The sequence below is a fragment of the Kogia breviceps genome, chromosome 14, assembly GCF_026419965.1.
Source record: "Kogia breviceps isolate mKogBre1 chromosome 14, mKogBre1 haplotype 1, whole genome shotgun sequence".
In the NCBI taxonomy this organism is placed as follows: domain Eukaryota; kingdom Metazoa; phylum Chordata; class Mammalia; order Artiodactyla; family Physeteridae; genus Kogia; species Kogia breviceps.
The window spans coordinates 85438770-85462437 of NC_081323.1; the positions used below are offsets into that span (position 1 = coordinate 85438770).

The window sequence follows — 23668 nt, forward strand, 5'->3', positions numbered from 1 at the left end:
CATATATTTTTTTCTACTTAGGGATCGAATCACTCAGGTAGATGAACACCCTATCACACTGTGGCGAAGGAGAACCAGACACTTCACTGGGAGATCAGGTTTTATCTTCCAGACCCAGTGTCCTCTCAGGGACTAAACACCAGACCGGCCCACATGCTGGAAAGGAGCTGCAAGCGAGCACGTGTCCGTGGCAGTGGGGACCTCGCCGCCGCACCCCCCGGAGACGTACCGCTCTTGTAGCGCTCCCGCTGCTCTATCTTCAGGGTCAGGTACAGGGTCCGGATGGGAAAGTAGACGGCTTGGGGATACACTCGTCCAACCTGCTCCGAGACAGTCAATCATGAGTGGGCTGCTGGCCTGCACTTGGCCACACCACCGACCTAGTACACGCGAGGCCGGATTAAACAGCAAGTCAAACATCTAGTTTAGCTTCAAAAGACCCAAGAAAGGGCAACATGGTGTATTTCATCAGTTCTGCCCCGGGACTACTGATGACAGAGGGAAGCCACACGTTCATTGGATTCAGTTACTATGAGGACGACAAACACTGAGGTGCCTGGATCTCACTCGGGCAAATGACACCAGTCTTTATTCCCCGGGAACCGTAAGCTGATTCTGACTGACAACAAGGCTCTCTAGCAAGTACCTCTACTCTGCGTAACCGCAGGAAGGAGGAGACCGAACCTCTTCTCTTTAAGGTAAGACATGCCGGTTTTACCAAACTGGGGCTATACGGCTCCTTCAAAAGGGCTGAGCAGACACTACCCAGCTCTGCCACAGGGTGGCTGGCTGACGTACGTTAAGAGATATTCAATGAATGACGATACCAAATAAAGGGAATCTCTACACCTTGACAGATCAACTCCAAGCGAAATGCCAGTCAGCACCCAGGAACATAGCTGCAAGCTCTCAAGGGAAAAATAAAACCACTTCTGGGTACCGTGCAGATGGCGCACCACATGTGAAGAACAGACAGAACGATGAACAAGTAGCATGTCCCCAAATGCTTGGTGACGACGCTGTTCACATGTGAAAAATTATATATATGACTCTAATTTTATAAGAAGCAGCACAGTCAAAGGCACTCGATCCCAGACAGACTGTATCCAAATCTCTATTGTTCAGGCCCTTCCCCTCTCGGTCTTTTTGCAGGAGAGGGACAATCTGGAGCCACTCTCAAAATAAGGGTAACGAAAGCCCTTCGACAGGACCCCGGGTCCCAGTCTGTCCGACTCCCCAAGCCCACCCAGTGCACACAACTTGCAGCCTCGACAGCTGCGGCTGAACAAGTAACTGTACAAAGGGCAATAAATACCACAACTGCGCCGAGTTTGCTTCCGAAGGGAAGCTCTGAAGAGCAACTAGCACATGCTGGGATCTCAGCCATAAAGTACAACCAGATACACACTCACTGTGAGTAACTGTGAGTACTCACTATTGACTTTACATTTTAAGAGACTGTTTACTTTACGTGCATCTTATGTGGCAACACGTTCAAGGAAAGAAATGACCACTTTAATACTGTAACTCTAGCAGATTATTCCCCGCCAGCCCTGATAAACTCTTCAATCACTTTCAGTTGTGCTTTGCGTCAAGTGGTGTCTGATTGTGTACACCCTCCCATCTCTCTTTGAGCGTGTGTGCATTTCCTTTCTGGAAAAAAAAAGGGATGTGAAATGAAGACAATTTCTTTGTGATCAAAGATGCCTCGCTATTCCCACCTGGCTAATCAGGTTCAAGAGCAGCTTTCCCTCGGAGCCGACCAGACAGGTGAGCAGCTGTGGGATCCAGGCCAGCCACTGGATGGGCGGCACGCCAATGCAGTACTTGTCGACGGCATCGGCCAAAGTATTTTTGTCATCATCAAAACTCAAGAGCCACAGCACCTAAGACAGAAGGGAGAATTCTAGAGTTGAATGAAAATTTTAAGGCTCTGATCAAGTGACCTTTCCCCCCACGTTAAAATACCACACAGAGTAACTTCACTGGCATTGTGGGAAAACATCTATAAAAGGCCCAACCATATTGTTAAACCTAAATGTAAATCTTATAAATAAAACTGAAAATGTAAATATAGCTTTCATCCAGATTTAGCTTTACTGCCCACTAGTAACTGACCCGATCGGCTGGCTAGTGGTAGCTGGTGGGAGCCCAAGGGGTTTCAGCCCGCCACTCCACACTTGCAATCTCCCCAGAACAAAATGGGCTTCTGCTAAAGGTCTCAGGTGATAACCACCCAAGTATCGGGTAGGCCCCGTGTTGGCAGCCTGGTGTCCAGGGACGTCTGAAACAATTACATCTACAGATAAGCAAACCTGGAGCCAAGACAGTGAGGTGGTTTCCTGGTGTGACTACAGTCAGCCTGTTTCTATTGCTGGCTTTAACTACTAGCTGCTGATGTTCAATCCAATTTTGAGGTTAAATCGAGGAATTCTAAAAACTCCTAACCTTTAATGGACAAAACAGAAAAGCAGAACTTATTAAGTTTCTGCAAGAATGGGGTCTGGGTTGTATCGATGTGTTTCCCGGGGGCGCCGAGAAGGCTTAGCACCGGGGAGGACACTTGGGCTCACGCGGCCCCCCCCACTGGGCCCAGGTCAATACCGGCCTTGTGGCCGGCACTGCAGTGGGGGCGCCGCGGATGACAACGCAGGTGACCGCGACCTCACCCTGCAGCGAGTGCAGAGACCAGGGGATTCAACGTCACCTGTGACTAGAGCTGACCGGCTCCATGACTGTGTGCACAGTCCCTGCAGGTGAGAGATCAGAATCTAACAGGTGTCTAGCAGGTAAGCTCTCTGGGCAGACAGACCCCTCAGCAGTCTGCAGGAATCTCTGTCCAATGTGAGGTCCCACAGCAAACACTGGACTTGAGTCCTAAGACCCAGACTCTAGGCTCAGTTTTGCTGCTTAGAAGTCCTTTGACTCCAAGTATGTCCAGGCCTCCATTTTTCAGCTTGAAGTAGAACTGTGGACTATATACTTCAAAAGGTGAAGGAAAATGAGAGGTAAGGCATGAAGCAATGCCTCACGCCCAGCACAGATCAGTGAGGTGCTGAATTTTCATCTAGACGTAAAGGCTACTGGGTGGTCCTTGGTCAGAGCTAGTTCTTTCAGTCTCACCTTGGCTAAGTATTTCCTTGATTTGCTCTCATTCTGATGCCGGCATGCGTGCAGGTAACAGGTAATGGCAGACACTCCAAGATGCAGCTGCCGCTCCTTCACGAAGATGTTTTCCAGGTAATCGCCCCACATGGCCCAAGCTTTCACCAGCACATCGTGCATCTGCACAGCTGCAGAAAAGGCTTTGTTTGCTTCCTCAGACCTGTGAAGACACAAAATCAAAACAAAGTTTTTTAGGTGAACATCATTTAATATAAAATCAACCATTTTAAAGTGAATAGTTCCATGGCATTTGATACCTTTAAAATGTTGTGCAACTGCCACCTCTATGTAGGCCACAAACATTTTCATCACCCCAGAAAACCCCGACCCATGAAGCAGTCATTCTCCATTCCCCCAACCTTCAGCCCTGGTGACCACTGACCTGCTTTCTGTCTCTATGGATTTATCTACTCTGCACATTTCTTATTAATGGAATCATACATTGTGATTTTTTTGCTCTGGATCCTTTCAATCAGCATTGTGTTTCTGAGGTTCACCCACGCTATAGTACATGTTAACACTTCATTCTTCTTTATGCTGAATAATATTCCAATGTTTGTATACACCACATCTTGTTTATCCATTCACTTGAGTTGTTTCGATATTCTGACTATAGTAAACAGCGCGGCTGTGAACCTTCATGAACAGCTACCCGCTTGATTTCCTGTTTTCAACACTTTTGGGTAAATACCTAGGAGTGGAATTGCTGGGCCATATGATAATTTTTTGTTTAGTTTTTTGAGGACCTGCCATACTGTTTTCCAGTTGACTGACCCCTGCTCTAAAGCAAGAATCATCTCCATAAAAGCAATCAACTCTAGGGGCTTCCCTGGTGGTGCAGTGGTTAGGAAACCGCCTGCCCATGTAGGGGACACGGGTTCGAGCCCTGGTCCAGGAGGATCCTACACGCCTGTGCACCTAGAGCCTGCGCTACGCAACAAGAGAGGCCACCACGATGAGAAGCCCACGCACCACAATGAAGAGTAGCCCCTGCCTGTTGCAAACAGAGAAAAACCCGCACACAGCAACAAAGACCCAACGCAGACCAAAACAAATGAAATAAAATAAATTTATTAAAAAAAAAAAAAAAAAGAAAAAAAAGGAATCAACTCTGTTCCAAAATGGCATGCTGAGAAACTGGGGCAACAAATCCATGTTATCAGCAGTTCTCTGTTCATCAAGCAATTCATGTTTTAAAAGTTTTTTAAGTACTACACTCATGCTGGCCCGTCAATTTGCTGCAAGTTATTACCTTCCTAGAGGTACAACATTCGAAATATCACCGCTGACAACTGTCACTAAGTCATAGCAATTTCTAGCTTGATCTTCACATTGGCTTCAAGTTATAAATAACTATTTAAATAATCTGATGAGTCTTTCTCTTATCCTCCACCTATATGACATACGTACTTGTTGATCTGAGCCAAGAACATTCCCTTCAGTGCATAAAATTCAGCCGTCATCTCTTTTGTGAAGTATTTTAAGTTTGTAGATTCAATAACTTCAAGGCCCTGTTTATTAAAATCAGAAGAAAAGTTCTTGAATTGTCTAGACAATAATATAAAAACCTCATTAAAATACTCATCTATGTAGCAAGTCTGAAAGGTCAGACAACTATACCTTAAAGTGCCTTGCCCACCATGAATATCTGTTGACTAACAAGTAGTATTTAAACTCAATCACTAAATGCAAATTCAGTTCTAGACACCTTCACGGTATTATTTTCTCCAAAGCTTTACCATATCTAGTCAGTTTCATTGTTTTTATTAATATTCCTCTGAACATAGCCCAAATCTACCATATACCCTCACAGTTCTGCAGTTTTAAATTTTCTTTCCTTAACTACATTAACCAAATACAAGAGAGACCATCACATATAATTCATTCAAATACTCAAGCGGCTTCCTGTCCCTTTGTTTTGGCAGGACTGTTCCCCGAGACCAGAGCTGTGTTTGTAAAGTTCTAGCCTCCTTCCCCGTTGTCTGAACCAGGCGTTTCCACATGGACCCTTCATTCCTCCCCAGACCTCCTGGGCGCGGGCGGGCGGGCATGGGGTCCGGCTGGCACTCTACCTGCATACACTCGTTCTTCCCCATGACGCCTGCCAGTTGCAGGTAGCATTTGACTTGCTGCCGAATCTTCTGGAAGCAATCCACGATAGGGACGGTTGGAATGGTATGAATACGACTTAATATATCCAGAGCTACATTGACCAGTCCCTGTTTGCGGGCAATTTTTCCATACTGGATGATTGCTGAAGCCGATGCGTGAACCCCAAGCATGGCATTGTTTGAACTTGGATCATGCTGAGAACTATTCTCATAGGCAGTTACGATAGCTAGAGAGCAAAGAAATGAGTTTTCAGTCCGTGTCGAACATTTTTCAAAGTGTTCCACAGTAAGGCTTACATAACAAATGAAAAACACACACACATGGCTTACGCAATGGGAGGCTCTGTGATAAACCCTCATTACTTTTCCTCGTATTCTGTATCAAAAGGGAGATCTAAGCAGCACTAACGCTTGAGTTGGGTGCCACTGTCTTGGCTAACTGAACCGTGAAGGTTGCTCTGAGCAAACAGATGCCTGGCAGGTTGAGGGGAAGGGCAGAGGGGACGGGGACCAGGGGGGGTGAAAAAGGCTACGCGCTGCCACCCGAGCGCAGCTCCTCCTCAGGGGGCTTCAGAACCAAGAGGGCCACGACGCAGGCCGCGACCCCCCTGGCCTGGGCCCCTGGTGCAACAGTGCCCGGCAGCCCGTCTGCTCGAGCGGGAAAGGGAACAGGTGGGAGCTCTTCCCATCTTTCACCACCTTCACCTTCACCTTGTCGTAACCACCACCACCCACCATATGCCAAAAAAGAAAAACCCGGTAAAAGAAAAAACAAAACAAAACCACAAAACACAACCAAGACATGAAACCAGAACAGTGGGGTGTCTGGAAAATTACATGATGAATGCATGCCGGACCAGGTAGGTTTACCCTGGTAATGATGCTGCCGCCACATGAAGACGCTGCTCCAGTGGGACAAATCGTCAGACACGATGGGCAGCCGATTCCTCCAGGTCTTCACCACTGTCTTCATGTCATGCAGGCTGTTGTTCCTTCCCAGGTTGGTGGGCTGTAAGCCTGCGTTAATTTGAGCAGCTTCCTGAAGTTCAATGATTTGCTGGGCTGCCTGAAAGGGACCAGCGTAAGAGATTCCGCAGTGAACGTTAAGATTGAAAGAGGGTAACACACCCGAGGCAATCAGGAATCCTTACTGTGAAGAGCTCACGATTCCATTACCACAGGAAGCACTGTGCCTTAGATGCCACGTTTAACTTACTCCATACCTCCAACGCTGCTCTCGTGGCCCCTGTCCCCACCCCCCATTTTAACACCTCGGCTCTGTGGCTGCTGTGACACTGGGGCTGGAGAACGCCAACTCCCCCCGCCCCCCATACTATCCTTTTCCTGTTCCGTTGCCACCAGCTAAGCGGGGCTCTTTGTCGACCGACGCCTGAGACCAGAACAGCCTGGTCCCCTGCCCTCCAGCTTTACTTCCACGAACGTCTGAAGCCTGGAGCCGTGCCAAGCATCTCGGAACACGGTTCTAACGATCTCTCTGGGCTGATACATGCATTTTCATCACACCCCTATAAATCTGTCCAGGTCACCACCCTTTAAACCCCAGATGTGTTGCTGGCTCCAAATGTATGGCGCCCTCTCCTTACGGGGAGGCCTTGGCCACAACTCCGAGCCTATTCAAACCCTACCTGTCAAGCTTCACCTTCTGCTCTCCCACAGGGGTTTTCCCTCCTCTAAATCCCTGTGTTTATTTTCTGTCCTACCGCGTGGCACTGAATCATAGACTCCCTCTTAAAATTCTGCTTCTTACGGATGCGTCACCTCCCTCCGGCCTAATTCTCTTTTGAGGCAGAAAGTTTTAAATAGTTTGAATCCCCAAACACAGCACCAAGTTCAGTACTCAGCATCCTTCTGTGTCATCTTGATTTTAAAAGTTTAAGAATTTATGCTCTCCATCTATGCTTCATTACATTTCAGTTTAATCCATTACATTCGGGTTTCTGAAACCTTTATCTCATCCCTCCCTCCCACCAAAAGCTTACTGAAAATAGAACAATGGGATATTTGTTTTATTAACAGCTTTACTGAGGTATAATTGAAACATCGTCGAAATCATTTTTTAAAGTGTACAATTCAGTAGTTTTTAGCACAGATCTTCCTCAACTTACGATGGGGTTATGTTCCAATAAACTCATCCTAAGTGGAAAATACCTGAAGCTGATAATGCATTTAACACACCCAACCTACCAGACATCCTAGCTTAGCCCAGCCAACCTGAATGTGCTTTAAAACACTCACACTATCTAACCCGAAGCCTACTTAACAATAAAGGGTTGATTTTCTCTTAGAATTCACTAACAGCTGTGCTGAAAGTGAAACTAGAAGGGTTGTATGCGTCAGAATGGCCGGAAGCACGCGCTTGTCCAGCCTCGTGGGTGCACGGCTGGCCAGGCGCTGAAGCGTGGTGCCCAGCACCTCGTGAGTGTCACACCGCATACGCTGCTCTGGTCAAAATCCAGTGTTCAAAGTCCGGTTTCTACTGAATATAGAAGGTATATATATATTTTTCACACCATCATAAAGTCAAAAAGTTGTAAGTCAGCGACCATGTGTATTTTTCCTAGAGCTACATGGCCATCAATCTTCTCTAGTTCTAGCAAGAAGGCCACAGGTAGCCTCTCTGTGGAGAGGCTCTTCCTCCCCGAGCAGGCGGCAACCACTGATCTACCGTTCACCTCTATGGATCTGTCCACTCTGGACATTTCACATGAATGGAGTCACACAACATGCGGCCTTCTGTGTCTTGCTTCTCCACTTAGCACACTTTCAAGGTTTACCCACGCTGCACCACATGCTGGCACTGCTTTCCTTTTTACTGCTGAGTAAGACTCCATGGCATCAATATACCATTCTAATGTATTCATTCATCAGCTGATGGTCATTTGGAGTATTTCCACATTTTGACTATTATGACTATTAACACTACAGACATTTGTGTGTGGGTTTTTGTGGACATAAGTTTTAATTTCTCTTAGCTTTACACCTAGGAGTGAAATTGTTGAGCCTATGGTAATTCCATGTTTAATACTTTGAGAAACTGTCAGACTGTTTCCAAAGAGCAAGCACTATTTTACAATCCTACAAGCAATGTATGAGGATCCCATTTTTCTCCACCTCCTCACCAATACTTGCTATTACCTTTTTCATTCTAGCTATTCTAATGCATATAAAGTGGTATCTCATTGTGGTTATGATTTGCATTTCCCTAATGACTAACGATGTTGAGCATTTTTTTCATGTGCTTATAGGTTAGATAAAACTTTTTCAAGTATTCCTGAACGACTTCTATAAAGTCTATAGTCTTTGTAGAATGTGACCACTAGAGTCTCTGCTCGGCTAGCTTACTGGTCAGCAAATGATGAGACGGAGACGTCCTTAAAGGTCTGAAACGATAAGGCTCTGTGTGCCTTTGGCAGCAGCGCGCCCTCATCCCTCAGCCAGGCAGTTTTCAATCCTGCCTCAGCCTTTACTTCCCCAAGGTCAGCCAGAGGCGAAAGCTTAGGATCGTCTCAAGTCTCTCCTGAGCACGTGTGCACGGGATGTACGTGTATGTGGTCTTCTAGACTCCCAGGAATATGTTAAAGCTTTTCACAATATACACAGACGTCTCATTCTCTGATCTTCCCTTTTCTGGGGCTGGTGTCGCTATATCAGGCAGTTGTGATATTAAACAACTGCCAGTGACTATTTTTGACAAATGCTCTCACATATGACTTTCTCTACTGCGCAAGCTCTAAGTCAGGTCAAATAGAGACAAACCCTGTGAGTAGGGTTTTTCTAGGAGCTGGAGTGCTCGTTAAATAATGCCAGCACTCCGGGGCTGGGTGTTTTTTGGGGGTCTCTAAATCTGTACTGTCTCCCACTGGTGGCTGTTAGGCTGCTTTTCACAGCGACTACGGTCAGAAGCTGTTGGTTTTCAAGGCAGAGCTGGGGAGAGGGGTAACGGGAATAGGACAATGAAATGCCACAAACCTTGCTATTCTTACTGAAATACAGCTGTTTTCCTTAAATGCTCCCTGGATTACTGCAAAGCTTTAAATTTCAGAGCTGTGAAAGGTTGGTTTTAACCATTTCCCCCATTGTGTCCATTGCTGTTAGGAAGAAGTAAAACTTCAGAGGCCCTTACGCTGCTCTTCTGGACAACATGACGGCAAAGTCACTCCCTCCGCAACAGCGCTCAGACTCCGTGTTTCTTCCTGACTAGCGGCTGATCCAGGAGCCCGGTACCGATGTTTTCAGTAGGCCAAAGGGGTAGACGCGCCATCTAAAATCCCTATCACAACCGTGGGGTTCTAGAGTCAGTAAGACGGGAATGTTGCTGTGCAAAAGCACCAAAACTTTTCCCCTCAGTGATTTTGTTTTAGGGGTGGTAGTTGAGGAGGAGGGGGGAGAGACACAAGCTGTAGTTCGAAATACATTATTTTATAACTTATTTAAACATGATAAATATTTCAAAAAATTAGGCATTGTATTAACATTTATAGGTTTCGAAAAAAGGTACTTATATTTAATTTTTTAAAAATCAACACTTCTCTAGCTCATCCTTTCCACCTCCTCCATCTCTGACTCTAAAATTAATAGTTACTGAATGATCAAACTGAAACATTGTTGAATCGTTTCCATAAAATCATTCTCATGTCTTTGTTTTCTGTAAGATTTCTCAGCTATGCTGGCTGATAGTGCGACTTGGGGGAGGAAATCATCTCTCTAAATGCAGTGAGCTTTGTAACCAAACTAATCAACAAATTACTGAGTATCAACTGTGACCACAGCAGTGGAAGAGAAACTGCCTTTAATTTCACTTCCAAAATTCCTGAATCAGGACTGTCTGAAATACTGCATTTTATACTCTGTACTTTGAATATATACCCACACAATAATTTCTATTTATTCACAACTGTGTTATTCATAGCAATACTTAGTCATTCATCCATAATAATACTCAGTCATTCACAACATTTCTTTCATTGACGACTTTTTCCTATGTTCATGCAATAACTTTTTTCCTAACAGCTACGACATGCAACCCATCTTTGCACTTTTAGAGCATGTGGAAGAAAAAGTCCACTTTAAATAAAAGGCTTTAGAATATTTTAATAACCTAGATTAGAGATGTTATATAGCTGCAAGAGAACACTACCTTAGTGCACACCTTGAGAAAAAGCCAAAAATAATAGATACAAAAAGGAAAAATATCAAAACAAAGCGATTAATTGCTTCAGTGAACTTCTGGTTCACTATGACAATGACAAAATAATCTAAGTATATTAATAAACAACTATATCATTAAAAAGATCTATAAAAAACTACACTATAAAAATCAACATAGAGCTTCCTTGGTGGCGCAGTAGTTAAGAATCCGCCTGCCAACGCAGGGGACACGGGTTTGAGCCCTGGTCCGGGAAGATCCCACATGCCGCAGAGCGGCTAAGCCCGTGCGCCACAGCTACTGAGGCTGCACTCTAGAGCCCACGAGCCACAACTACTGAGCCCGCGTGCCACTACTACTGAAGCCCGCGCGCCTAGAGCCCGTGCTCCGCAACGGGAGAAGCCACCGCAATGAGAAGCCTGTGCACCGCAACGGAGAGTAGCCCCCGCTCGCCGCAACTAGAGAAAGCCCGCGCACAGCAACGAAGACCCAACATAGCCAAAAATGAAATAAATTAATTTTAAAAAAAATCAATATAGCAGTTTAAGTCTCAAAACTACTCTTTCAAGAGGAAAAAAGCATGACCATTCTGCCTGTAGTTTTACTCATTCAACAACACTGGGAGCTGCTCCATGCCAGGTGCCCGAGAAAAGAGGACAAGAGCTGACACAGCCCTTCGTGTGCGTGCGCGTGCGCGTGCATGCATAGGGGCTGGGAGGATGGGAAGAAGCATGTCCCGTGGAGGGGGGAGCGTGCACGAGGGGCTGTGGGGAGGGACGCTTTAGATCTGAGCCACTGAATGGTGGCTGGTGTGGCTGAACAAACTGTCAGAAATAGAGCAGACGATACACGAGGGAAGAAGCCGAGACACAGCCTATTTAACTGCAGTCTTAAGAGTCTCAGAGGAGGAGAGACCTTTCCAGACTGCACAGTGTCATCACACTGATGGTGGTACAGTGCATTAAAGAATATTCCTAAAGCTAAAATGAAAATCATCGAGATCACTCCTGTGGGGCGGCTTCTGTCACTGAAATCCCTTTTGGAAGCACCAAAGATGAGACGCAACATTTCAGTCCTCTCCGTTTTGACTCCGGCCTTCCTTTCACCGAGGATGAGTTTAAATGGGAAACGACAAGTGGGAGGAGTTTCCTCTCCCGTCCGGCTCAGCTTATGGGCCTAAGCCTGGACAGGAGGAGCTGTGCTACGAGGGACCCACCTGGAGAAGGGGTGTGTGCACGTGGGACACGACGTGGGGCAGCCGCCGCCACTCGCGGATGGCCAAGCCGCTGGCCATCTCCACCAGGCGCTCGATGAAGCTGAGCTGCTGCTCCTCAGGGTGGCAGATAGCCAGGTACCCGCGGTACATGTTGACCTTCCACGCCATCTCCTTTGGACAACTTACTTCTACCTGGTTACGGAAGAACGTCACATAGGAAACAATGGGTATACTTCCCTCTCAGTGGAAAGAGTCAAAAAGTCAAGTCAATTTTTTGGTAGCCAGTTTGTAAAGCAATAAACAGAAATTGAGCTATAAATAGACACTCATTTTCTTTAGAGACGTCATCATGCTTTAGATTTTTTTCTGGACACCCTCCTTTGCCGAATACCAACGAGTGGCCGATCTCTCTATCTATGGAGGTGCCACAGGCTCCTTGCTTTAAGGTCACCAGTAGTTCCAGAAAGGGGAAACTGATCAACACCATTATGACAGACCAGATGAACAATGTACAAAGTCAGCCAGTGAATTTTCAAAGAAAAAAATAATTTTCAAAAAAAAATAATTTTCAAAATATGTGCTCATCTCCTCTCTGATAAATATCAGTAGACTTTGAATTGTTTCCAATTCACACTGTTATCCTGGGAAATTAATCTAACTTGTTCCACGTTATATAAGGAAGCTGAAGGCAGCGATTCAGGTTTATAAGAGTATGAGTGAACACTCATAAATTTTACCGCCATTTAAAAGCCGCACTTTATTATCTACTATAAAGTTTCCCCCAGATTCCTCGTATCTTGGTTATCAGTTCTGATGAAGTGGACAGAGCCCAGAGCCATCACGTTTCCTCCCATTGGCCCTAAGCTCAGGTAGAGGCTCCAGGTGTGCCCGGGAAGGCCCCTGTGTTTGCCCACCACATTCTAAGGAAGGCATTAGAACTCATTGCATTTTATCAGCCTCTTACAGAGCATTTAAAAAAATGTAAATTAAAACATTAAACTCTTTTCAAAAATAATCTTTGTGTATTAAAAAAATGAAACAATATAGAGATATTCTTAAAAGGATTTTATAGGACTTGCTGTAACAAGATCAGTAAGACGTTCACTGTGAAGCAGCTTTGGGAAGTAACAACAGAAATTACACACATCCTAGTGCCATCCTGCTCTCTGCACAAACGACGTAAGAGCAGCGATGGTGATAAGAACGCGCTGACATAACACACGGCCTTGTTTGCCGACATCTGACTTTTTCACAGCAGAGGCCCGTCCAAGGCCCCTCTTACTTCTCAGTGATCCAGTGATGGAGAAATTCAGGGAGGCAACCTTGTAAACACGTCTGCTTCCTACATGATCCTCTAAAATTACACGTAAAATCTCACATTTTCCGGACTTAAACACTAGTTAAGATAGGCTTTTGTCAACCACACCTGCCTTCCGTAACATTAAGAACAAAGGCCTCCCTTCTAATTTCTCCTCCACTGAAAAAAATTACCCCATTTACTAAATCAAACCAAGAAATGAACTACTACAAGCAGCCCGACAGTTGCAAGACACAGGAGGAAAAAGAAAGGTAATTTGATTTTTTTTCTTTTAAATACTGGTAAACGAGTAAATAACTTAGGACTATCAAGACCATCTGAAATTAATTTACTGCAGATTACCCAGAGTGCTTATTAATATACTTTGAGATTTTTCTAACCAATAAGTGCCTTAAAATTGGGGGAACATAATCAAGAATTTGTGAAAGAAGAAGATCATCTGTCAGACCTATGGACAGCATGATACTGCACATATCCTGCTAAGTGAAACCTTGGAAAGGAGAAAAAGAAACCGTTAGAGTGAGCTATAAATACTTATTTATAATACAAATATTTTTACATTAAGATAAAATAAAGGAGAATGTTTATCAGAATAAAAAACAATCAACTGTACATGCAACCTGCCAGCAAAATATTTATTACTGTTTACCTACGTAAGTGACTGGCTATTTCTCAGAGTAACACCAACTCCCCGCATCAGGTGAACCATTTCCCAGGCCCCACCCTGGAAGTCCAGACCTGGGCTCTGTAACCACTCTGTAGTTAACAGCTTGTGACTATTTCAGTTCTTTGATCTTTTGCATTTTGTTTAAAAGCAGCAGAAGTAACAAAATAATCATGGTATCCACCATACAAGTTAAAATTTTAGGTTAATCCTTTCAAACAAAGTGGCCTATAATCTCAATGTGCTTTTGCGTCTCCACATTAAGGAAGGAGAATCGTTGGTGTGACTGTAAATAAACCCTTACTAGGTAAAGGGGGAAGGTGAGAACAGGACAATAAACCCCTAAAGCCCGTAACACTGACAGCACATAGAGAAGGTCAAAAACCGAGGGGCAGCAGCAAAGAAAAGGGGCCAAAAGGGAGAAAATCACAGAAGGGTACAGATGCAGGGAAAAGTAAAGAGAGACAGGAGAGCTGCTCTCACAGGCCACCCAAGGCTCTGATGGTGGGGGTGACGGTGGTGACAGTGACGACGACGACGGGGGGTTCGGGCGACACAGCTGTGCTGACACCCCACAACTGCTGACGCCCCGACACAGGCTTCCCAGCGTGAGAAAGAAAACCGTGCCTCCGCGCCTGCTCTCCCGTCACGCGCTGAATTCCTCTGGATGGAGTTTCATTTTTGAAAATGTAGAGCTCAACCACGTTAACGGCTCAACTTCACTTACACTGCACAATTACCACTTCCGTGATGCAAGACACGTTTTGAATGTGATACTGTTTTCATGTAACAAGCTTACTGACAGCAGCTACTGTGCCAGGCCCTGGGCTTGTACAATTCACCTTTGCTATACTCACTGCTGCAAAGCTTCTGCCAACCAAGTCCACCAGGACAACTGCCTCTGTTTTTCCAACTTTCTTCAGACATTACTGTTTTCTCAGAGAATCCAAGGTCTCCACCTGATACTTTTTACTGTAACTCAACAATGAACTAATACTTAAGTTATAATTTAACTCAAGCTCAGGAAAGATGTTAGCGATAACCCAGAATAACTCTTGCTTCCCAAGCGCTCTCTTGCATCTGTCAAAATGGCCAGCTTGCTGTGAGTGAAGGGAAATCTCCAGAGCCTCCCAGCTTTGGCAACAGGGCCCCACTCAGCTGCGGAGACTGTGACCTGAGCATGGAAGAGTCACGGGGTGGGCGGGGAGGGGCGGGGTCTCACCTGCACCAGCGCCTCCTTCATGGCGGTCCAGTTGGACACCCGCCAAGCACACTCCAGGACCAGGTACGGGTTAATGTGACCTTTGGACTGGCCGTACTCCGTCAAGGCTTCCCACTGGTTCAGCTCCTTGGAGCACCTAGAGACCAGGGATCCGGGGCCAAAGCTCAGTGACCACACCCACAGATGGGATTTTAAGTCATTTCCATTCCACTGAAAGGAAAAAGTATTTCCCCCACGCAGAGGCAGAGAAGGGCGGGCTTCTGCGGGATGCTGAGGTGCCCCAGGGCAGTAAACTATGTGCACCCCCCCCCTCCCCGGAGCAGCAAGAACCGCAGCCCCTGCAGCAGAGAGCTCAGAGACCCCGAGCCTGCGGAGAGCAGGAGTCATTCACTGTTTCTCCAACACACTCTCAATTACTCAAGACTTTAAAAGCTGTTTATAGGTTTTTGTTTGTTCTTTTCTTCACGGGCTCATAAAGAAAGCAGCGAAGTTCCCTCTTAAAAACACTCATTATGAGAGAATTTCAGAGACTTCTCACTGGTCTCCTTAACTGATTCTTGAACACGTCACTGTTCAGCTTACCGAATCCAGTGGTCCTCCCAAAGCTGGTATTCTGGGAAAATAGCAGGGGATGCATTGCTCCTCTCATGTTCTTTCTTGGCTTTATCCATTGCCTTTTCATATGATTCTTGTGCCTAAAAATGTTAAACTGCTTTCAAACTGCGGTTTAACTAGGAACTTTTACATGACCATTGCTCAATTACTTAGGGCAAGTTGCATCACAGACCCAGGGGCGTCTCGTTGCTCCTCTCTAAGGTCACCCAACACCCAGAATTCTCCATTCAGAGAAGAGAAGAGAGTGGAGGAGAAGGTGCACAATTCCCCCCACACAACGGAAGGAGCGGGAGGGAGACTGCCCAGACCCCGGGCTCATTTTTCCATCCGTCAGAGATGAGAGCAGGGGCCACAGCCCGTGCCTCTGCCTCTGGAGCTTCTGTGGCTCAGTGTCCTGCGCGCGCGCGGCTACGACCACACCTGCGACGCGACGGTGACCCACACCACAGTGAAAGGACAGGCACGAGGATTAAAACCTCACACTGATCACAATCTCCCTACCACTTCCAACAGGATCAATGGCTGGAGATAAGCAGCATCCACATTAGCAACTAACAGTAAACGATTCAGGACCGAGCTTTAAAAATGTTCACGTCACATACGTATGTTTCTCTGAAATTGAGACTTTAACCACAGTCTTTATGTGGATAAATAAATGCTTCAAAGAAAACAGTACCCTTCTTATTTAGACACGAACTGACTGGAGCACATGATAATAAAGAACCACTATAAACGCCTTTCACCACCCATGAGACCTGGACACCCCCCCCACCCCCCGACGGCAGGCGCTACCTGCTCAAAGAACCCGTGCTGCTCATAGGCGATGGCCGTCGCCGTCTCCGAGTACTTGCAACGCTTCTGCCACAGGCCCGCCCACATGTCTTCCTCTTGTAACAGAGAGTAAAGCTCAGCGAGGGAATCCAGAATCTCCTGAAACACAGGTCACAGTTTCTGAGTGCTCATGACAACTGCTTTCCCCCTGCCCCAGCAAAGCAACTTCACGGTACCTAATTTAACATCACTGGGGAGATGTTTGCTGGGACCACGAAGTCACCAGCAAGGAAGACGTGACCCACAAAACAAGGAGGGGCCTCACCTGCTGAGGTGGAGTGATGCTCTCCTGCTCATAAAACTCTGTTGTTTGCTTGGGCTTAATCTGCAGGCTCAGCCCCTTCTCAAAGGCCTGGTGCTCGAGCATCAGGGTGGAGCGGAACCAGAGGTTGTGGGTCTTCCCCAGGTACTTGAGCACGCAGGGCCGGATGGGGATGGGAGGGACGCACTGGGACATGGCCTCCACAAAGCAGTTGAGGGCGCTGGGCTGGCAGTCCCGCTGCACCTGGTGGCTGCCACTGCACAGGAACGGGCTGATCTCGCCCGCCAGAGCCTGAAACCCAAGAGCAGGTTGACCTGGGTCTCGTGGAAAAACCAGCACGTCTTTACTCTCTCACTCAACATCTGGGATATTTTTGATAATTCACTCTTGAATAATACTAGTTTCCTCAGCCTCGGAAACTTAATCAAATACTTATCAAAAGCTAAAACTACATTTTTCAAAAGAGGACTTAAAGAACAGACTCACATGCTGCTGTCTGTCAGACAGGATTTTCCACAATCTGGGGAAAAGCTGGACCCACGTCTTTTCGGCCAGAGTGGTGGAGATGTGGCACAGCTGGACAAAAGCGCTGAGCAGGGCTCCAGTCTGCGGAGAGGAAAGACCCGCGTAGCGGGCAAGGGCTGGTGCTGAAACCCCCGCCACGCAGGTGGCCCCACGCGTCCTTGGTCAGGAAACGTTACTGCCCCACCTTACCACATGCTCCTCCACTTCCAAACTTTCAGAGACCTGAACAAACGTCATGCCAAAGTGAAACACGGATTCTGAGCACCACAGACCCCCGGTGTGCTTAGCAGCTGAGCCAGGACCTGGGTAAGGGGCTCACCAGTGACACACCTACATTTTTAACTCTCAAGGGCATTTCCCGTCACTGACTCCACCAGGCCCGAGAAGTAAGAACACAATGCTGATGCTGAAAGTGCAAATGAGAGGCACACAGGCGCCACCAAAGCAGAGGCTGCTGAAGATATGAAGAGGAAACAGGAGAAGCACACACATACTAGCCAAGCTATTTGCCAACAGGTGTAATTCTGAAGAACAAATCAAGAACCGTGAGAGCTGAGAGTCTCTGCAATTGACAGCAGGCAAGAGTTGGAGAGGTGCCTGGGATACACAGGACTGAACCAGAACACCCCACAAATGGGGTCGGAGTTGGAAACCAGGGGCCCAGAGGGTATATCAATCCGCAGATGCATTTGATTCTGTCCACAGCTCCGTGGTTTTTGAAGTACGAATTTCTTATAAACAGCCAGGTTTCTGGCTGCTTGAAGCCCAGCTCCCCACGCGGCATCAAGAAGCCAGAGTTGAGGGGCTCAGGCACACCCTTGCCGTCCCTCCGTGGGCCCTGCCACCCAAGACGGAGACACACACGTCACAATCACGTTGTCCTTTTTACCCAACAACAGGTCAAGAAGGGAATTCACTCTCATACCCACACCTCTATTAAAAACGTAAAACCCGAGGATACAAATATTCCAAGGAAAATGGAAGAAAACGTTTAAGTGGAGAATACTCCTACTTGCTACTCAGGCTGCCCGGTGAGGAAGGCCAGGATAAAACAAGCCTGGCTGACCTCACGTGGCTGCTCCCCTCACCCCGGTCAGGGTGTCAGCTGCCTCCTGGCTTCAAGTCAGCGTGGCAGAGGCCAAAGTACTCAACGGCCCCGAGTATCCACAGACCGCGAGCAGTGCGCGGGGGAGTCCGCGGGCTCGCGGACTGTTCAAAATGTCCAGGGGCGGGGGGGGGGAAACCACAACTATCCCCCCAAATTCGCACAGACCTTCACTTCCCGGAGCGTATCGAGAAATTTGTCGTGTCTATTGGTTAACATATGCAGCTGGTTTCCAATGTCCTTTTCCGAAAGTTCTTTGGTTTTGGGCGTGCTGGTCTGATCTCCAGGAGCTAGTTCGATATCTATCTCCACATCCTAAAAACAGAAACAAACATGTAAAACCAAGAGGTCAACTGAAGAAAATCAACAATCACAACTCTTGTAAACTTCTTGTTACACTTTTGGTAAATAAAATTTTAGTTCCTTGGAAGTTTATGATTAAATAATCTTGAATTCTAAAATAAACAAGCAAGCAGGTTAAACTAGAGCAGACCTAGCTTTCTTTCTTACATGACACTATAAAAATGTCACCATTTTGCTTTCATATTTGGCTTATAGAAAGCAAAGCTAAAAAGGAATTACAACTTTAGGGGCTTCCCTGGTGGTGCAGTGGTTGAGAGTCCTCCTGCCAATGCAGGGGACACGGGTTCGAGCCCTGGTCCGGGAAGATCCTACATGCCGCGGAGCAACTAAGCCCGTGGGCCACAACTACTGAGCCTGCGCCCTAGAGCCCACGAGCCACAACTACTGAAAGCCCACACACCTAGAGCCTGTGCTCCACAGCAAGAGAAGCCACCGCAGTGAGAAGCCTGCGCCCCGCAACAAAGAGTAGCCCCCGCTCGCTGCAACTAGAGAAAGCCCGCACGCAGCAATGAAAACCCAATGCAGCCAAAAAATACACAAAACGCAACACAGCTGCCTGGCTGTCTTGCTCATTCAGATTAATAATACTGTCAGGCCAATGCACAGAACCTTGCTGGCATGGTGTTTTACAAAACTCATACCCCCAAAAGAATGAACCTTATTTCTCTCTGAATTTTCTGGGAAGTCACAGTCAAAATCCAATCATCAGACTAGGCTCTAAGTCACGTTATTGGCCATTTGGTGTGTGCCCTTGAAAATGCAGAAGAATCACTTCAAAGCTGGCAATTTATTTCACACAGGAGGATGACAGAAAGAAAAAGAGATTCTATCACCAAATGATCTAGTGCTTAGCAAGTGCTAAGTGAAGACAATTTTTATTTATTTGTAAATAAAATAACTGGATGTCTCACATGCAGAAGAGGGTACCAAGTACCCCTTTTAAAGCAAAGAGAGCACCCGCCTCCTTCAACACTGACTGGCTGTCCTCTAGCACCCAACACTCCAGGCAGACTGAGCGCCAAGGGCCAACACCCTAAGGAAACAGCTTACAGACCAACACCCTGAGCGGTGTCAGCCACTCCACACAGGGTACCGGCGATCGTCGGCACCAAGGCTCTGCCCTGCTGGTCGGGTCTGGGCTCCACAGGCGCCCCCGCCAGGACCGGGTAGAGACAGGAGGTTCACAGGAGGTGGACCGCGGAGCCAGCTAGAGCCACAGTTCCTTCATGATAGCGTCACGTCCTGGAGCAGTGCTTTGTAATACCACACGGGCTACTCCTGACTTGGGGAGAACACTCACCAAACAGTAAAATAGCCTTTGCTCAGCAGCACAGCCCATGATAAAGTGATCTCTCTCAAAACTTAATGATGAGACAAGGTGCGTATCAATTCTACCTTTAAAAACATCTAACTGAATGGAAGTAACCAAGTGTCCATCAACAGATGAGAGGATATTTTTCAGTCATAAAAATGAATGAACCCTTGCCATTTGCGACAACACGGATAGGCCTTGGGGGCGTTATGCTCACTGAAATCAATCATATGATTTCGATTTTATGTGTGGAATCTGAATACACACACACAAGCTCCTAAATACAGGGAACAGACTGGCAGCTGCCACAGGCGAGGGTGGCAGGCAGGTGGAATATGGGTCAAGGAGGCAAAAGGTACAAACTTCCAGTTATAAGATGAAGAAGCCCTGGGGATGTAACGCACAGCACGGGGACTGCAGTTAACAGTGCTGTGCTGCGTATCTGAAAGCTGCCCAGAGAGCAGTAGGTCTTAAAAGTTCTCCTCACAAGCAAACACTTGTGTAACTATGTGTGGCGATGCATGTTGACCAGGCTTCACTGTGATGATCATTTCGCAGTATATACAAACACCAAATCGTTACACTGTACACCCGAGACTAACAGGATGTACGTCAGTTATACCTCAACGGTAAAAAAGGGAAACTATAAGTACTGAACACAGAACCATGTTCGGAGCTCCCAGGCAGAGACAGGTTTTGACACACTGCTCTTGCCCTAAAAATACTCTAAGGCCGACCCAAACTTCTCCACCAGGGACGGGAGGCCACCGTGAGAAGGCGGCGCTGGGCCCCGGGCGCTACCTCCTCCTTGGACTCGCTGCTCTCCCGCTCCCGGGGCTCCTGCTTGACGTGCGTGGCCATGGCGAAGGCCGCGCGGTCGTGGCTGTCGGCCAGGTTGATGACGTTGGTGATGGACGGGAGCATGGCGCCCTGGCAGCTGGTCCCGATGGGCGTGCTCTTCTCACACACGGCCAAGAGGAGCTGGAGCGGGTTTGCGAGAGAGAAGACAAACCCGGGGTGCTCGCCGGGTGCTCTGGCACGTGGACCCCGTTAACCCCGAGCTGCCTCAACCAGCACATGCTGACGACCCCAGTCCCCAGCTCGCTCTACACCCCCCAGCTCAGAAAGGAGCCTGGACCTCTCTCCCAGCGTCCCCACTCGGGCACCCCCGACTCCCTGTCTAGGCGTGAACTCGGCACCTCTCCCTAGCGGACAGGAGCCCTCCCCTGCCCCCTCAGAGGCATCTCATCTCCCAGGCAGGGGTGCAGCTGCTGTCGTTCCATCCGCCCGCTTTCCCGACTCTCTGTCTCCCACCCACATCACCAGGCCCTGCCGGTACCACCTCCTGAACAGCCAGGCAGCCGTCACCTCCTGCCCAGACACAGCTTCCTAACTCAACCCGACTTACTCTTCTCAAACTCATCTTATTCCACAAGCTGACCTCGGCACCCCCTCCCGACACCCCCAGGGGCTTGCCACAGTCCGCAGGGGGCGGTGTGAACTCCCTAGCGGAGCGCCCGTAGGTAACGGTCCCCGCGCGCACGCAACACCCCCGAGACTATCCCCCGAAGCCCCGAGCGGGCTCACACGGCCCCCGACCCAGCCACTCCTGCACTCTTGCTGGACGCCCACTATGTACTGTGTGAGGCCCTGGAGATCCGCCTGTCAGCTTCACGGAGACGGCGCCCCCGCCTGGTGAGGCCGGAGTGTCAGAGGGAAGGACAAGAGCAACATCGACACGAAACACACACGCGCTCATCGTGACGATGCAGTCCAGGGGACAGGCAGGCGACAGAGGATACAAGGGCGCCTGCTTCAGTTCAGCGTGGGTGTCAGGAACGTGGCACGTGTGAGAACCCGGGAGGCCAGTGAGGCTGGAGACTAAGGAGCGGGGGCAGAGGGGCCAGGGAGACCGTATCCTGGAGGTGGGGTTTTGTGCCGGGTGCAAAGGCGGGAGCGGCACAGTCTGCTTTACTCTACCGGAACGAGTCTGCAGCAGTAAAAACTGTGGCGGGCAGGAGGGAAGGTGCGTGAACGCTAAGGACACCACTCCTGTCATCTTCGTGAGCCAGAGAGGAGGCAGGGGAGGGGACGGAGAAAAGCGAGTGGCCTTGAACTGGTAATACCTGGCGATGGACCAGACACACAGGACGGAGGAGGCAGGACAGCAGGTTCCTAGCTGTGCCCTCCAGCCTGCCCTGTCCTCTACACGGTCCAATGTCTTTTTCGTCTTTATCGCTTCCTACCCCAGGGCTCGGCACCTAACAGCAATCGGTAAGTCTCGTGAACGAATGAAGACTAAATCAGGGAACTCTGCCCACCGTGTTGCTGTTAGTGAAGCTCCAGATACTGCAATTTACAGCACCAAGAAGACGTACACTCAGCACCAATGGAAACACGCCAACAAGCTCTCACTGAAACCCAGTGCCACGATTCACTTCTTTTCCCTCGAAGAGAATTTCACAACCTTGTCTCATTGGACAAAGCGGTCTGGTAACCTATTCGCACAGCATCGGTAACCTGCTTTGGGAAACCTAGGTGGCCTGGTGCGGTACGTTGGTGGTTGATCCAAAGAATGAAGCCAGAAGTCTGACTACAATCCAGTGAACAACATCAGAGGCCATCTGAACTGTTGTCCACTGAGACAGGCTGACCGTGCACGCGGGGCCTCGTCTCCAGCGCCCAGGCCTCTTGCACTAAGCGGTCAGAGCCCGCGGCGTTGTCAGGCTGGTCTGGCCTGGCTGCTCTACCCTTCCTGCTTTAAGTCTTTTCCCGTCCTACTAGAGATTAAAGCGGTCTTGTGGTGGAGATGTCTGATCTGTCTTTGCGTGTGTGGACACCTGGCCCCAGGCCCCCCACACGGACCATGAGCTGGGTCCATCCTACCTCGATGCACTGCTTGATCCAGAAGTGGTTGCCCATGGCCTCCCAGTTCTGGGAGCAGGTCACGTAGAGCAGGCGCTCGTAGACGCGACGCTTCATAGAGTTGTCGAAAACCTCGAAAAACTTGGCCCTGATGAGCGGCTGGGCACAGCGCAGCCCAGAGAGAAAGGCAGGCTCAAGTTTCGCAGTCAGCTCGCTGCCAGAAAGCGTCTCATCCCTGCAATCCAAGGAACGACACGGAGACAGCAGAGCTACGCAGGACGGGGGACCCTCAGGCCGTAAGCAAACGAGCAGTGAACAAGTGGACACCAGCTTCCCGAAAAGCCGCCATGGGGCTTCCCTGGTGGTGCACGGGTTGCGAGTCCGCCTGCCGATGCAGGGGGCGTGGGTTCGTGCCCTGGTGCGGCTGGGCCTGTGCGTCCGGAGCTTGTGCTCCGCAGCGGGAGAGGCCACAGCAGTGAGAGGCCCGCGTACCGCAAAAAAAAAAAAAAGAAAAGAAAAAAAAAGAAAAGCCGCCATGAAGGCCAAGAGTGTGTTCCAAATCGTCCTGGGCTGATGCAGCATTTAAGCAAAAAGGCTCATTAATGATGCCAAAGTATGTTATGTGATTTAAATGAGCCTTTAAAATTTAGGTATAACGAGACGATGAAAAAGTCACCTCACTGGCTTGTCAGCGAGCACGCCAGGGACCGACACGAGCAACATCTGACTAACTGCTGTGATTACCTGTAGACGTAGTTAACAAGGTCTAGAAACTGTGCATTCAGTTCCAGGTCTTCCGGAAAACGCTTTTCGATGTAGGTCATCATTTTCACAAGCAAAATGGACTTCTCCCGGAGTGTAGGTGTCTGTACAAATTTGTTTTTTAAAAGAAAAGTTCAATTATTTCTGTTTGAAAAAAGACATGCT

General features: G+C 48.2%; 1 protein-coding gene across 11 annotated transcripts in view; it reads right to left on the reverse strand.

Annotated features, from left to right (window-relative positions):
• Nucleotides 1–23668, reverse strand: part of TRRAP (transformation/transcription domain associated protein) — a 110481-nt gene that overhangs the window by 20845 nt on the left and 65968 nt on the right. For 7 of the 11 annotated variants that reach the window (XM_067012268.1, XM_067012275.1, XM_067012272.1 and 4 more), the window contains 16 exons: nucleotides 23486–23607; nucleotides 22763–22976; nucleotides 20678–20857; nucleotides 18370–18516; nucleotides 17058–17177; nucleotides 16575–16862; nucleotides 16271–16408; nucleotides 15446–15558; nucleotides 14864–14999; nucleotides 11660–11851; nucleotides 6114–6342; nucleotides 5238–5503; nucleotides 4576–4676; nucleotides 3124–3325; nucleotides 1722–1886; nucleotides 230–320 (listed from right to left, as the gene is read on the reverse strand). In XM_067012268.1, coding sequence (XP_066868369.1) covers nucleotides 230–320; nucleotides 1722–1886; nucleotides 3124–3325; nucleotides 4576–4676; nucleotides 5238–5503; nucleotides 6114–6342; nucleotides 11660–11851; nucleotides 14864–14999; nucleotides 15446–15558; nucleotides 16271–16408; nucleotides 16575–16862; nucleotides 17058–17177; nucleotides 18370–18516; nucleotides 20678–20857; nucleotides 22763–22976; nucleotides 23486–23607 — 2704 coding nt within the window. The remainder of the gene's footprint in view (nucleotides 1–229; nucleotides 321–1721; nucleotides 1887–3123; nucleotides 3326–4575; nucleotides 4677–5237; nucleotides 5504–6113; nucleotides 6343–11659; nucleotides 11852–14863; nucleotides 15000–15445; nucleotides 15559–16270; nucleotides 16409–16574; nucleotides 16863–17057; nucleotides 17178–18369; nucleotides 18517–20677; nucleotides 20858–22762; nucleotides 22977–23485; nucleotides 23608–23668) is intronic. The other 4 variants (XM_067012274.1, XM_067012273.1, XM_067012269.1 and 1 more) reach the window with 1 other exon arrangement.